This window comes from Eubalaena glacialis, chromosome 8 (genome assembly GCF_028564815.1).
Source record: "Eubalaena glacialis isolate mEubGla1 chromosome 8, mEubGla1.1.hap2.+ XY, whole genome shotgun sequence".
NCBI classification, from domain to species: domain Eukaryota; kingdom Metazoa; phylum Chordata; class Mammalia; order Artiodactyla; family Balaenidae; genus Eubalaena; species Eubalaena glacialis.
The window spans coordinates 113,576,798-113,591,907 of NC_083723.1; the positions used below are offsets into that span (position 1 = coordinate 113,576,798).

At 41.1% G+C, this 15,110-nt stretch overlaps 1 protein-coding gene across 2 annotated transcripts in view; it reads left to right on the forward strand.

Moving 5' to 3' along the window:
* Positions 1–6,400: 6,400 nt before the first annotated feature.
* TRIM24 (tripartite motif containing 24) overlaps positions 6,401–15,110 on the forward strand; it is an 89,820-nt gene continuing 81,110 nt past the window's right edge. For both annotated transcript variants that reach the window (XM_061198774.1, XM_061198775.1), the window contains exon 1: positions 6,401–7,061. In XM_061198774.1, the coding sequence (XP_061054757.1) occupies positions 6,698–7,061 (364 nt within the window). In that variant the 5' untranslated portion in view covers positions 6,401–6,697. The remainder of the gene's footprint in view (positions 7,062–15,110) is intronic.

Consider the following 15,110-nt stretch of genomic DNA (forward strand, 5'->3'; position numbering starts at 1 on the left):
TTTCTTGGTCCTCTTATTGACCTACTCTTGATCTATTGAGTTTTTCATTGCTTTTTTCTTCTTTTCCCCCTCTGCAATCCCTAACCTCATAATAAAACCCGATACAGAAAAACAGACACATAGATCAATAGAACAGAAATAAACCCATGCACTTATGGTCAATTAATCTACAACAAAGGAGGCAGAAATATACCATGCAGAAAAGACAGTCTCTTCAATAAGTGGTGCTGAGAAAACTGGACACCTACATGTAAAAAAATGAAATTAGAACGTTCTCTAACTCCATATACAAAAATAAACTCAAAATGGATTAAAGACCTAAATGTAAGACCAGATACTATAAAACTCCTAGAGGAAAACATAGGCAGAACACTCTTTGACATAAATTGCAGCAATATTTTTTTGGACCCGTCTCCTAGAGTAATGGAAATAAAAGCAAAAATAAACAGATGGGACCTAACTAAACTTAAAAGCTTTTGCACAGCAAAGGAAGCCATAAACAAAATGAAAAGACAACCTATGGAGTGGGAGAAAATATTTGCAAACGATGCGACTGACAAGGGATTAATTTCCAAAATACGCAAACAGCTCAAACAGCTCATACAGCTCAACATCCAAAAAAAACAAAAAACCCAATCAAAAACTGGGCAGAAGACCTAAATAGACATTTCTCCAAAGAAGACATAGAGATGGCCAACAGGCACACGAAAAGATGCTCAGCATCGCTAATTATCAGAGAAATGCAAATCAAAACCACAATGAGGAATCACCTCACACTGGTCAGAATGGCCATCATCAAAGAGTCCACAAACAATAAATGCTGGAGAAGGTGTGGAGAAAGGGAACCCTCTTGCACTGTTGGTGGGAATGTAAATTGGTGCAGCCACTATGGAGAACAGTATGGAGGCTCCTTAAAAAACTAAATATTTATTTATTTATTTATTATCATATGATCCAGCAACCCCACCCCTGGGCATATATGATGTCATTTATATGTGGAATCTAAAAAAAATGATACAGATGAACTTATTTACAAAACAGAAATAGACTCACAGATATAGAAAACAAACTTATGGTTACCAAAGGGGAAAGGGGGTTGGGGGGCAGGGATAAATTAGGTGTTTGGGATTAACAGATACTTACTACTATATATAAAATCGATAACCAACAACAACCTACTGTATAGCACAGGGAACTATATTCAATATCTTGTAGTAACATAATGGAAAAGAATCTGAAAAAGAATATATGTATATATATACACATATGTCTGTGTTATATATATATATATATGTGAATTACTTTGCTGTACAGCTGAAACTAACACAACATTGTAAGTGAACTATACTTCAATTTTTTAAAAAAAAGTGCCTTCACAGAGCAGGCAGACTATTAAAATGTGGAGCTTCTCTCTGCCCCCAGATAGTCCCAGAACAGTTTGCTCAGGTATTGTTTCCAGTTCTTCTTCTTTTTTAATAATTTTAATTAATTTATTTTATTTATTTTTATTTTTGGCTGTGTTGGGTCTTCGTTTCTGTGCGAGGGCTTTCTCTAGTTGCGGCAAGTGGGGGCCACTCTTCATCGCGGTGCGCGGGCCTCTCACTGTCGCGGCCTCTCTTGTTGCGGAGCACAGGCTCCAGACGCGCAGGCTCAGTAGTTGTGGCTCACGGGCCTAGTTGCTCCACGGCATGTGGGATCTTCCCAGACCAGGGCTCGAACCCGTGTCCCCTGCATTAGCAGGCAGACTCTCAACTACTGCGCCACCAGGGAAGCCCCAGTTCTTCTTTTTTTTAAAAAAAATATTTATTTATTTATTTGGCTGCGCCGGGTCTTAGTTGCTGCACACAGGATCTTCACTACAGCATGCAAACTCTTAGTTGCAGCATGTGGGATCTAGTTCCCTGACCAGGGATCAAACCCGGGCCCCCTGCATTGAGAGCACAGAGTCTTAGCTGGACCACCAGGGAAGTCCCTGTTTCCAGTTCTTAAGCTGATTCACTCCAACTATTCAGAAAGGTAGTAAGTTGACTAGAGCCTCATGAGTGAATATTCAGTTTACAGCCCTCTGTGTTACTCATGTCCTTCAAACAAGGGGATGAATATACCCCTTCTCCTATTACTCTCTAGCCCGTACCCAACTTCTTTTCTTCTGCAGGTAACATTCTGAAAACATGATTTACCTGGAAGAAAAAAACCATTGGGGAGGGGAGGTGTTCAGGGAAATGGAAAATCCCCTGCAAATATCTGTCCTGGACCTTACTTACTCTTTTGCAGATGGCTCACAAGAGCAAAAAATTTGAGGAAAGGAACCATAATCAAGGCAAATAGTTGGAAAGGAGCAGAGGGTGAGAGGACTAAAGCAGGCGGAAGCAAGCTCTAGATTTTTGGCCTCCATGAAATATGTGAGATATTAAAGGAATACAGAAGAGAAGAAATTGTTCTTAGCCTTAAGGAATTATAATCTAGTAGGAGAAATAACATGCCTTTTGTGTTGGGTGTCCCCAAGACCACCCTCAGTTTCAGTGATTTGCTGGAAGGAGTCACAAGATTCAGAAAGTTTCTATACTCCCAGTTACAGTTTATTACAGCAAAAAGATACAGTTTAGAATCAGCAAAGGGGAAAGGTGCATAGGCAAAGTCCAGGAGAAGCCAGGAGCAAGATTCCAATTGTCCTCTCCCAGTGGCATCCCACAAATAGCCTTAATTCTCCAATCAACTACATAATAACACGTGCAAAATGTTGCTAACCAGGGAAATTCGCTCAAGCCCTGATATCCAGGATTTTAATTGGGGGTAAGTCGTGCAGCCACACAGCACCTGTGTGACTGATCTTAACTACTTCGTCTCCAGCCCCTCAGAGGTCAAACTGACACAGCATGGCCCAGGGCCTCAGGTATGCAAAAACAGGTGTTAGCCTTGTTAGTATAAACTATCAGATCAAACTGATAGAGTGTGGCCCAAAACTTCAAGCTTACAAAAATACTCTTACTAGGTAAGATAACAGTTCAGAGATCATCTCCCAGGAGTTATTCAAGGGCCAGTTCTTTCTCTGGAATATGTAGATGATCGCGTAACCCACACTCACTGAGTTAACCCTTTACTGCATCACCAAGTAGTATGCAGACTATAAACTTTTTTAATTAAAAAATTTTTATTTATTTATTTATTTTATTTTGGCCTCGCCATGTGGCTTGTGGAATCTTAGTTCTCCAACCAGGGATCGAACCCAGCCCTCGGCAGTGAGAGTGCAGAGTCCTAACCACTGGACCGCCAGGGAATTCCGTATAAACTTTTTTTTTTTTTTTTTTTTTTTAATTTATTTATTTATTATTTATTTTTGGCTGTGTTGGGTCCTCGTTGCTGCACGCGGACTTTCTCTAGTTGCAGTGAGCGGGGTTACCCTTCGCTGCGGTGTGTGGTCTTCCCATTGCGGTGGCCTCTCTCGTCGCGGACCATGGGCTCTAGGCGCACAGGCTTCAGTAGTTGTGGCACGCGGCCTCAGTAGTTGTGGCTCGTGGGCTCTAGAGCGCAGGCTCGGTAGTTGTGGTGCACGGGCTTAGTTGCTCCGCAGCATGTGGGATCCTCCCGGACCAGGGCTCGAACCCGTGTCCCCTGCATTGGCAGGCGGACTCCCAACCACTGTGCCACCAGGGAAGTCCTAAACTTTTTTTTTTTAAATAACAGAATTTAAAATTTTTCTGATAACAGAAAACTTAATCTAGTCATATTCTCAGTTACTTTAGGTTTTGTTTCTATTTTGGTTTTGGTCATCATTTCTGATTTTAAGTCAGTCAATACAATATTCATTCTCCTTTCTATCTAGGGCCAGTTTGAAGATCCGAGGCTGTAATAGGGCCATGGCATATGTGGGAGAGACACTGGGTCCTTGGGCATCCTTGGTTTACGGTGGCATACATAGAATGTGCCTTGCCTCCATTGGTTCTCGACTGCTGACATCTCTCCGGAAGCCGCTGAGGTAATGCAGGACAGTCTTTGGTCCCTGCACACTGCATCCTCCTTGTCCTACCAATGAAGCCTCAAGTCATCCAAGCCTTTGGACTACTACTGAAGGGACAGCAATCTTTACTTTGTTCCTTTAACGCTATAGGAGATTGAGCGAAGGGGTAATCTCAAACTCTTCTTGTCCAGACCTGTGTCACAACCTCTGAGAGTTCTACTCAAAAATAATTTTGTTAAACTTCCTTGGAAGTTCAAGAATTTCCATCCATTGCTACCTTTTAAGGGGTGGGCGTGAGAAATCCTCACCAGCATCTAACGCTCTTGATCTCCTTGCAGACTCCCTTCTCTTCCAGCACAGGCAACCTGTATCTCCTCTCTCAGAAGTGGTGTTAGAAGTGGTGCTGGTGAAGTTTAGAAAATGACAAGCCATCCAATTAGGCTGAAGCTTAGAATGGGTATGGGAAAGCAGTGAGGATCAGGCAGGAAGATCGAATGAGGCTATCAGGCAGGGATGAAATTGTGGAGAGCCTTGGATGCAGTGGAGAGCCATAGAAATTATAGAAAAAGGGCAATAGAGAGAGCTGTAATTAAGGAAGAATAAGAGTGTGGATCTCTGTGAAATATTTTTGCAATACATTTGGGAGGACAATATATAGATAAGATAATTGTGATTAAAAAAACCTAAAACAATAAATTCATTTTCTGGACTTAAAAAAACCCAGAAGCCGTATATATTTGAACAAAGTAAAACATGATTGTTTTAATTACATGAGACTAGGAAGTCTAAGAATATGGAAAATAGTTTTCTCTAAAACTGATTATCCATGATGATTTGAGAAACTGAACTAGTGGGTTGCATTAAATTGCATGGAATTCTCTCCAAACAAGCCTCCCCAATTTACCTCATTCTTTTCTTCTCCACCGCCATCATCTGAAGGAATACAAGGCACTTGTCTTTCAGTCTGCTTGAATCCTGTATACCTCCTCTACAATGAATTATTAGCATATTAAAAGCATTACTTTATACTACAGAATTTGCTTTCCTACTATATGAAGATTTTCAAGGTACAGCTACAAAAACATAGGGTACAGAGGGAAGGGCATTTCAAAACAAAGGGAAAAGCATGTGCAAAGCAGGGAAGAGTTAAAATTGCTGGAGCATAAAGTAGTGGGAGCTTCAGCTTGAGAGGTGTATGGGGATGAAATTTGGAGGGATAACAGGTGGGATAAGAAATTTGTTGCTCTAAAGCTGTTCCTGGACCATCCACATCACAATCAGGAGATGCTGCTAAAATTGAACATGAGGAGGGGTCCAAGGATCAGCTTCTAAGTAAATTTGCCAGGTGATTCTTACGCAAACTAAGGTTTAAGAAACTACTACTATACAAAATAAATAGCCCTTGAATGTCATTAAGAAGGAAAACTTCACTCTGGAGGCCTATGGAAATTGGATTTAAGGATCTGTTTGGGAAAGAGGCTGCTAGGAGAGGAATAATTTGGGAAAGGTAAGGTCTTGAGGGAGAGCTAGGATGCCTAGAGTTTGCCTTTTGGCCATTTTTAGAGTGAAGATATGTGTAACTTCTGATATAAGTGTGGGGTGGGGTTGGGGGGGATGAAAAAGAATATTTTAGAATTATTTGGCTATCAGTATTGACATTTATTTCTATTTCTTGTAATGATGCCATGTTTGCAATAAAACACTTTCAAACAATATGTATTAACTCCTTGGAAAATGAACCATTTTTATTCACTTAAAAAGCAAATCACTGACTTTAAAAATTACTTTCACCTTTTTCATCGGGGAAACCCTTTAAAAATTCCCGACTTGCAAGAGAACCTCCCCTCTTACTCTTCATGCTCGCAATTCATCATAGAGATGAGTAAATTCAGGTGGCAAAATCCATGCCTCCTCCACAATATCTTTTCTACACAACATTTTCCCGTTTTTTAAAATTCTTTCCTTTGCTTTTCACTCTCTCCACTTCGTCATCCTTCTACCCTCCCACCATATTTATTCCTCCTACAGGACCCCTGTCAGCAGTAGTAAAATGAGTTTTTCGTACCAGTTACTTAATTAACAGTGTCGGGTAGACACAGTGAAGCCCCGCCCCATAGGAGGAGCTAACACAGGCGGACCGAATTAGGTGGTCGATCGTTAACAAATGAACCCTTAATCTTTTTAGAGGAGCTAAACACACACAAAGGCCCAATCAGAGGCCGCGGTTCCAGGAGCTCGGTGGGCGGGGCTGGGCAAGCTACCTCCCACCTCCCAGCCTCCCGCAGCGGCCGTCCGAGCCTCGCGGGCTTCCGCACGCCCCGCCCCCCGACCAGGCGCGGCGGCTATTGGGCGGCGCACTCCTTGCAGTCGCCTCGGTTGCTGGGAGAGGGAGGGAGGGGGCGGGGCCTGAGGTGGGTCCGGGGGCCCGAGAGAAAGGCCGGGAGGCGAGGGCGGGCTGGGCGGATTTGACGAGAGCCGCGGCGGTTGGCGAAGCGGACGGGGCGCAGCCTCTCCGGTGCGAAGAGCAGTCCCCACTGACAGATCCCCTTCTTCCGGCCGCGCCACCCGGGAGGCGGATCCCCGGGGCCTGAGGAGGCTTCCTCGGCCCGGGCCTCCCTCCCTCTCCTACGAGTCACCCGGGCGGCCTGGGAGGAGAAGGAGGAGAAGGAAGTCGTCGGGGGCGGCGGCGGGCAGAGAACCCGCTCCTCCTTTCCCAGCGGCGGCGGCGGGGGCAGGACAATGGAGGTGGCTGTAGAGAAGGCGGCGACGGCGGCCGCGGCGGCTTCGGCGGCGGCCGCCGGGGGGCCCTCGGCTCCGCCGAGCGGGGAGAACGAGGCCGAGAGTCGGCAGGGCCCCGACTCGGAGCGCGGAGGCGAGGCGGCCCGGCTCAACCTGTTGGACACTTGCGCCGTGTGTCACCAGAACATCCAGAGCCGGGCGCCCAAGCTGCTGCCCTGCCTGCACTCCTTCTGCCAGCGCTGCCTGCCCGCGCCCCAGCGCTACCTCATGCTGCCCGCCCCCATGCTGGGCTCGGCCGAGACCCCGCCGCCCGTCCCCGCCCCCGGCTCGCCGGTCAGCGGCTCCTCGCCGTTCGCTACCCAAGGTGAGAGGCGGGTGCGGGCGCGGTGGGGGGTGGGGAGCCCGGGCAGGCCGGCGTCCTGGAGCGGCGCAGGGACCCGCTGTCATGTCGCCGCCGCCCGGGGTGCGCGGCGGGGGAGGGGCGAGGAGGGTCTGTGCTGCCGGCGGTGACATGGAGGGCCCGCGTGTTGTGCGGCGTACCGCGCGCCCCGCGAGCAACTTCCACCGGCGCTGTAGACTTGGCAGCGCTGCTGCTCCTGCTCCCCAGCATTCTCCCCCCGGGTGCGTGGCCCGTGCGACCCGCACTTTTGAAAACCTCTGTCGGAGTCTGCTGTAGTCTGTATCTCGGGTCCTTTGACGACTGCATCTAGTTAACCGCTGCCCTCTGCCTCCCCAAAGCTTTGTCCAGGTCCATATGATCGTAATCATCTCGTATGTACCCATGTTATTTGAGCTGGAGAGGGGGAGGGAGGGATGAAGATGAAGTGATGGTGACTTTCTTTGATGATTGATTACAGATCGGATGCCGTCTATTTTTTGTCTTGCATGTTTTGGGTTATTTACCTTAATGAGCCCCCAGTTCTCTCCTCTCCGATGGGGACAAAGGAACTAAGAGACGGTGTTTTGTTGTCCTTCTCTTTCGGAGATTTTATTTTGAGACGGTAAATGGTAAAGAGAAATAGAACAAAGTGATTTGGGGTGCCGCATTTTCTTGTATTTTGTGGACAGCAGCTGGAAATGTTGAAGTTACTGTTCTCTTTGTGGTGTTTGTTACTGTATAATGAGACTTTTGACAGGCAGTTCCCATTGCTAACGTTAACAGGTTTGAAACACTTAAAGTAAGCACAGTAAATTGTTTCTAGTAGAATAACTGAGGTTTTAAATGTTTATATTGCAAATATTTGAGCACCTCCGTTTAAAAAATACAAAGTAAGTGGAAATAATTCGTTTTTAATATATATACTGCCTTTTTTAAAGGGACTAGTTGATTTAATTAGAGATAAAATGCAGATTAAACAGTTGAGCTAGGTCAAAGAACAGATGAAATTGATGCTTTTAAATAGGTTGTAGTGTTAGATTTTTGATTTAATTATATGTTAGGAACAGTGTCTAGTTGAGAGAGACAGTTTTCCGTGGGTTTCTCTGTTTCTGCAGGTCTTGCCAGGGGAGGTACTGACTGCCCTTTGTTTCTGTTTTTAAAGGATGTTTGTATAAGGAAGAGCCTTGGAAGGTAGAGATAGTGTCTTCCACCAGAGCAAAGAATAGCCATGCATGTGGTGCAGTATAATAAAGATAGATGTCTCCTTCTGGAGTAAAAGGCAGGCATGCTTATTGCCCATCATAAAAGATGAGGGTTCCCTAGGCTTTGGTTTCCTCTCTTGCAACACAACCCATTGCCTGTGCAAGCATCAACTGCCCCACTTCACCTTGCCAGGTGGGAACTGGGCCTCTGGAAACCAGTGCAAAAATGTTGACGCTTTGGCTTATATTATTACTGGAAGTAACAAACTGCCCTTTGTATCTGACCTACAAGTCTCGTGTCTTCAACCAGCATCCCTGGTAAGCTACTTTGTTAGCTTACAAGTAGGGTAAAATCTCAGATCCTTCACGCTGATTTGCTCTGACATGGCCCACCTGTTGGAAAGTTAGTACAGGTGAAACTTAAATTTTAGTTCTTAATTTTTGGACACTTTTAAGGGTTTCTTTTATTTATATTTTAAATGATTAAATGGGCCAGTAGCCAATTAGGAACTAAATTTTGCATAATTCTAGAATTAAGATGTATTGTGTGCCAGGCCATGACATTTAGATCTGAATGAATGAGAACATGGGTAATAAAAGTGCTGATCCTCAATTCTGAGGCAAGTTTGCAATTATAGAGTTCTCAAAATGTTCCAGTCTCCAAATATTTTTTTATCTTTGTGTTTGTATTGTAAGCAAGAGTTCAGGAAAGCATTTAAATTGTAAGATAATGTTTTTGTTTTTATACTAAGAAAGAAGAAGCCTTTGTTAAATGATACTTTCACATACACCTCTAAAAAATAGGGCTATCTTCAATAAATTAAAAATACTATCCTGAGTCTTAATAACTTGAATATTTTCTCCCTTCCTCTCTCCTTGCAAACTTATTTTAATACTAGCTGTAACAAAAGTTTAGGCAATATATTTCAGAACTACACTTGACCCTTGAACAACACAGTTTGAACTGCAAGGGTGCACTTATACACAGATTTTTTTCAATAGTAAATACTAGAGTAGTACAAGATTTGCGGTGGGTTGAATCCGAGGATGCGGAACTGGTGATAGGGAAGGCCGACTGTAAGTTATATTCGAAATTTCAGCTGCGGAAGGGTCAGCACTCCTAACCCCAAACTTGTTCAAGGATCAACTGTAAATAAATAGGGTTCATTTGATTATCTCTGTTCTTCATTCTCCTAATGAACTTGTGGGTACAGGCATCATAGGTCAAACTACAATACCTTCAGGAGCTAAGCAAGTAATTGAGATGGAGAACTATGAGCCTGGGGTAAAATAATAGGGAATGGTAGGGAGTGAAAGGAAAGGGGAGCAAAGTGTACTTAGCTCCAGCAGATTGTCCTGTGATAGTGCAGGGCCAGGGTTGGAGGATCTTTTATTTATTTATTTTTTAACGAGAAGTCTGAAGTCTGGATTTTATGTAAAGTTTCTCTAGTATTAGATATTGGCAAGTAATTACACACACACACACACACACACACATGCACACGCACACACACGCACACACACACACACACACACACAATATAGACCCGTTCTGTAGGCCAAACAAAACAAGTTTTGTTGAAGCCACATGTGTTGCAATTATACTCTTTTAGATTTAGATAAGGGTTTTCAAATTTTAGCTCTACTAGAATCACCTGGTATGCTTGTTGAAAATCTAGATTTCTAGGCCTCTCACCCCAGAGAGCCCAAAATGTCATAGTTTTAGAGTTCTAGAGTATAACCATAAACCGTAGTTTTTTGGGATTTTTTTGAGTTTTTTTTAGCTCAAGCTGTATTATATTCCAAAGTACAGTTGATCAAAGAGGATTCTTTAGAAAATTAAAAATTCAAGGTGTAGTGTTCTCCACAGTATTAGACCTAGTTTCCCTTTCTATTAAGTACTTTTTGGTGCTCCCTTTGTTATATCCTGAATGAACTTTATAGAAAGCAAGTCTTTTCTAACACATATTTTTTACAAAAATCAACATAATGGTTTGACTGTTTTAAAGAAGAAACAAATCTGATTTATAGCAACAAACATATAATTTGTAAATGCTTAGACACAATTACACTAGCCACCAAGCCTCCATTGAGAACATTGGTTTAAACTTTTGTAAGGTTACCAGTTGGGAAGGAATGAGGGTGAGTGACCACAAGCTAAAGTTGGTTTACTACCTCAGTCCTGACTTTCATTTTCTTAGTATGCAGTAATGTCCAGGAAAGAGGGAAGAGCTTAGAAAACATTTTCTGTAGGTACATATTGGTACATGAAGTCAGGAGACAAACTGATCTTGGAGAAATGTTACAACATTGTGCAATATTTTGTAGTGTGGATGTACTGTTCAGCCAAAGAGTAGCAAGCTCTAAGAGCTATTTTTAAAGAATACTGAGAGCACACTTTGGAAAGGGGTCAAGGGAGAGTAAAATATGAGTCCATCAGTTCTCTTTATTTTTTTTAAAGACTTTTTATCTTTTTTTAAATTAATTAATTTATTTATTCATTTATGGCTGTGTTGGGTCTTCGTCTCTGTGCGAGGGCTTTCTCTAGTTGCGGCAAGTGGGGGCCACCCCTCATCGCGGTGCGCGGGCCTCTCACTATCGCGGCCTCTCTTGTTGCGGAGCACAGGCTCCAGACGCGCAGGCTCAGCAATTGTGGCTCACGGGCCCAGCCGTTCTACGGCATGTGGGATCTTCCCAGACCAGGGCTCGAACCCGTGTCCCCTGCATTAGCAGGCAGATTCCCAACCACTGCGCCACGAGGGAAGCCCAGTTCTCTTTATTAACTGGCAGTCTGTAAGATATAACTATCAATTATGGGAGCTGACTTCTTTTGGTTATTGGAGAAAAGTATTAATCACGTTTCGAGTACAATATATGATGACAAAGGATTTAAGATTTAAGATCTGTATACAATATTTACCTGCTGATGGAAGTTACTATTGATTTCAGTTTGGGGTTGTTATGAATAAAACCGTTATAAATATTTGTAGACAAGTCGTTATGTGAATATGTTTTCATTTCCTTGGGTAAATACTTAGAATTGGAATTCCTTGTTTGTGTCATAAATGTATGTTTACCCTGGAGTTCCATTTTGCATTCCCTCCAGCAGTGTATGAGAGTTCCAGTTAACGTCGTCACTAATTTGGGTGGTGTTAGTCTTTAATTTTAGCCATTCTAATATGTTTGAAGACGTATCTCATGATTTTAATTTTCATTTCCTCGATGAATAATAATGGGCATCTTTTCCTGTGCTTATTGGCTATTCTTATTTTTGGTAAAATTTCAGTTTAAGGCTTTTGTAGATTTTTAAAACTAGGTGATTTGGCCTGTTACTGAAAAGTAAAAATTCTTTGTATATGTCCAGTTTCCTGGCGCTCGTCTACATACATATATTGCAGGTATTTTCTTCCACTCCTTTTGCTTGCTTGTTCATCTTCTTTTTTTCTTTTTTCTTTTTTTGCTGCACCATGCGGCATGTGGGATCTTAGTTCCCTGACCAGGGATCATACCTGCGCCCCCTGCATTGGAAGCCTGGAGTCTTAACCACTGGGCCACCAGAGAAGTCCCTCATTTTCTTTTTTTTTTTTTTTAACTTTCTGTTTTATTTCGGAGTATAGCCAATTAACAGTGTGATAGTTTCAGGTGCACAGCAAAGGGACTCAGCCATACATATGCACGTATCCATTCTCCCCCAAACTCCCCTCCCATCCAGGCTGCCACATAACATTGATAAGAGTTCCCTGTGCTGTACAGTAGGTCCTTGTTGGTTATCCATTTTAAATATAGCAGTGTGTACATGTCCATCCTAAACTCCCTGACTATACCTTCTTATTGATGGTGTCTTTTGAAAAGCTGAAGTTTTAAATTTTATCTAGTTTATAATTTCTTTTTCTTTTACTGTTAGTGATTTTAGTGTTCTAACAATTCTGTGCCTACTCCAAGTTTACTTAGATTTTTCTCCTGTCTTTTCTTTCAGTACTTTTATAGTTTTAGCTTTTATATTTAGATCTGTAATATATTTTGGGTAATTTTTGTGCTAGGTAAGGGTTGAGGTTCATGTTTTTAACCGTATGTTAAAGCACCATTTATTGAAAAGAGTACTTTCCCCATTATATTACTTTTGGGATTTTTGTAAAAAGTCAGTTGAACATATATGTATGGTTCTGTTTCTCTACTCTCTATTCTATTGATCTATTCGTTCAGTACTAATAATGTTTTTTTTTTTTTAATTTAGCTTTTTAAGCAGATTTTGAAATTGGACAATTTTGTTCTTTTTCAAAATTGTTTTGGCTCTTTAAAGTCATTGCATTTCTTGACAAGTTTTTAGAATCGAATTATCAATTTCTACACAAAAGTGCTATGATTTTGATTGGAATTGCATTGAATCTAGATATCAATTTGGGGAGAATGATCTTAACGATATTGACTGTTCCTATCCATGAACATGTTTTATTTCCCATTTATTTAGATCTTTAATTTCTCTCAGTACTCTTATAGTGGTCTTGGGCAAATTTTGTGAAGTTTATTCTAAAATATTTTATGATAATGTTCTTTAACAATATTGAAATTGGTGTTTTAAAATTTTTCATTTCCAATTACTTGTTACTAATATATTGAAATACAATTGGCTTTTGTATATTGATTGTATGCTACTCTCTTGCTAAATTCAATTATTAAATCTAGTAGTTTTTTGTAGATTCCTTAGGAATTTCTACATAGACTATCATGTTACTTGCAGGTAGTTTTACTTGTTTCTTTTCATCCTTTATAATTTGTGACATTTTCTTCCCTTATTGCACTTGCTATGACTTCCGGTAGCATATTGAATAGAAGTTTAATTTCAATATTAAATGAGAGATGACATCCTTTTTCTTATTCCCGATCTTAGGAGTAAAACATTCAGTCATTCACCACTAATATGTTAGCTTGTTTGTTTTTCATAAATGCCCATTATCAAAATTAAGAGGTTCCCTTCTATTCCAAGTGTACTGAAGGTTTTTTTATCATGAATGAATGATAAATTTTGGTCAAATGCATTTTCTGTATCTATTAAAATGATCATATGGTTTTTCTCTTTTTTTTTTCTGTTGCTGTGGTGAATTACATTGATTTTCAGATGTTAAACCAGTCTTGAATTCTTGGTGTATACCCCACTTGGTCATGATGTATTATCCTTTCTGTGTACTTCCGGATTTGAATTGCTAACACTTTAAGGGTTTTTTTGGTTTTTTCTTCATGGGGAACATTGGTGGTGTGGTTTTCTTGTGTTTTTATCTGATTTTGGTATCAAGGTAATACCTCAAAATGTGGTGTGAGGTGTTCCCTCCATCTCTATTTTCTAAAAGAGTTTTTGTAAAATTACTATTAATACTTCCTTAAATACTTGACAATTCACCAGTGAATCCACCTGGACTTGGAGTTTTCTTTACGGGGAACGTTTTGATTAGGAATTCAGTGTCTTTAATAGAGATACAGCTATCAGATTTTTTGTTTCTTCTCAAATCCATTTTGGTAAATTGTTTGAAGAAAATTATATGATTCAGCTAGTTTGTACATTTACTGGCATGAGTTTGTTCACAGTATTCCCTTATCCTTTTAGTGTTTTCAGGAGCTGAATGATGTCCCCTCTTTTGTTTCTATATGTAATTCATACTTATTCTTTTTCTTGGTTACTATTACTAAGGGCTTATCAACTAACTTTTGGCTTTGTTAATTTTATTTATTGTCTCTGCTTTAAAGGTACAATTTTTTCTCTAAGCATGTGTTAGCCACCTCAAACAAATTTTGTGTTGTGTTTTTATTAACATTCCATTAAAATTTTTTAAAATTTCTCTTGTGATTTCTTCTGTGACCAATGGGTTGCTTAGAAGTGTGTTAATTTATAGGTATATGGGGGATTTTCTAGATAGCTTATTTCATTGTAGTAAAAAAATGCTCTGTAGAGTTTAAATCTTTTGAAGTTTATTGAGACATTTTATGTTCTAGCATATCATCTATTTTGGTGAATGTGCACTTAAAGAATTTAAATTCTACAGTTGTTGGGAGTAGTGTTCTGTAAATGTCAATTAGGTCAAGTTGGTTGATAGTGTTAAAAAAAATTTTTATTTTTGTTGTTGCTAGGTTTGGTTTTTTTTTGTTGTTGTTGTTTTAAAGCTGTACATATTTTAAATTTATTTATTTATTTTAGGCTGCATTGGGTCTTTGTTGCTGCGCGCAGGCTTTCTCTAGTTGCAGCGAGCAGGGGCCACTCTTCATCGTGGTGCATGGGCTTCTCATTGCAGTGTCTTCTCTTGTTGCAGAGCACGGGCTCTAGGCACACGGGCTTCAGTAGTTGCGGCACACAGGCTCAGTAGTTGTGGTTCACGGGCTCTAGAGCGCAGGCTCAGTAGTTGTGGCGCGTGGGCTTAGTTGCTCCACGGCATGTGGGATCTTCCCGGACCAGGACTCGAACCCGTGTCCCCTGCATTGGCAGGCGGATTCTTAACCACTGCACCTCCAGGGAAGTCCCTTTGTTGTTGTTTTTGTTTTTGTTTTTGTCTGCTTGTTCTATCAGTTATAGAAAGAAGAATGTTTAAATCTTCAATCATGATTGCTGATTTCTCTCTTTATTCCTTTAATCCAGTTAGTTTCTGCTATAAGTATTTTGAAGCTTTGTCTTACTGATGAATTGCCTGCCCTTTTTAACACTACGAAATGTTCTTCTCTATCATTCATACTACTATTTCATGACCTATGCATTGTCTTATATTAATATAGCTACCAGTTTTCTTATCTTTGTGTTTAAATTGTTTATTTTTCCATCCTTTTACTTTTAACCTTTATATTTAAAGTG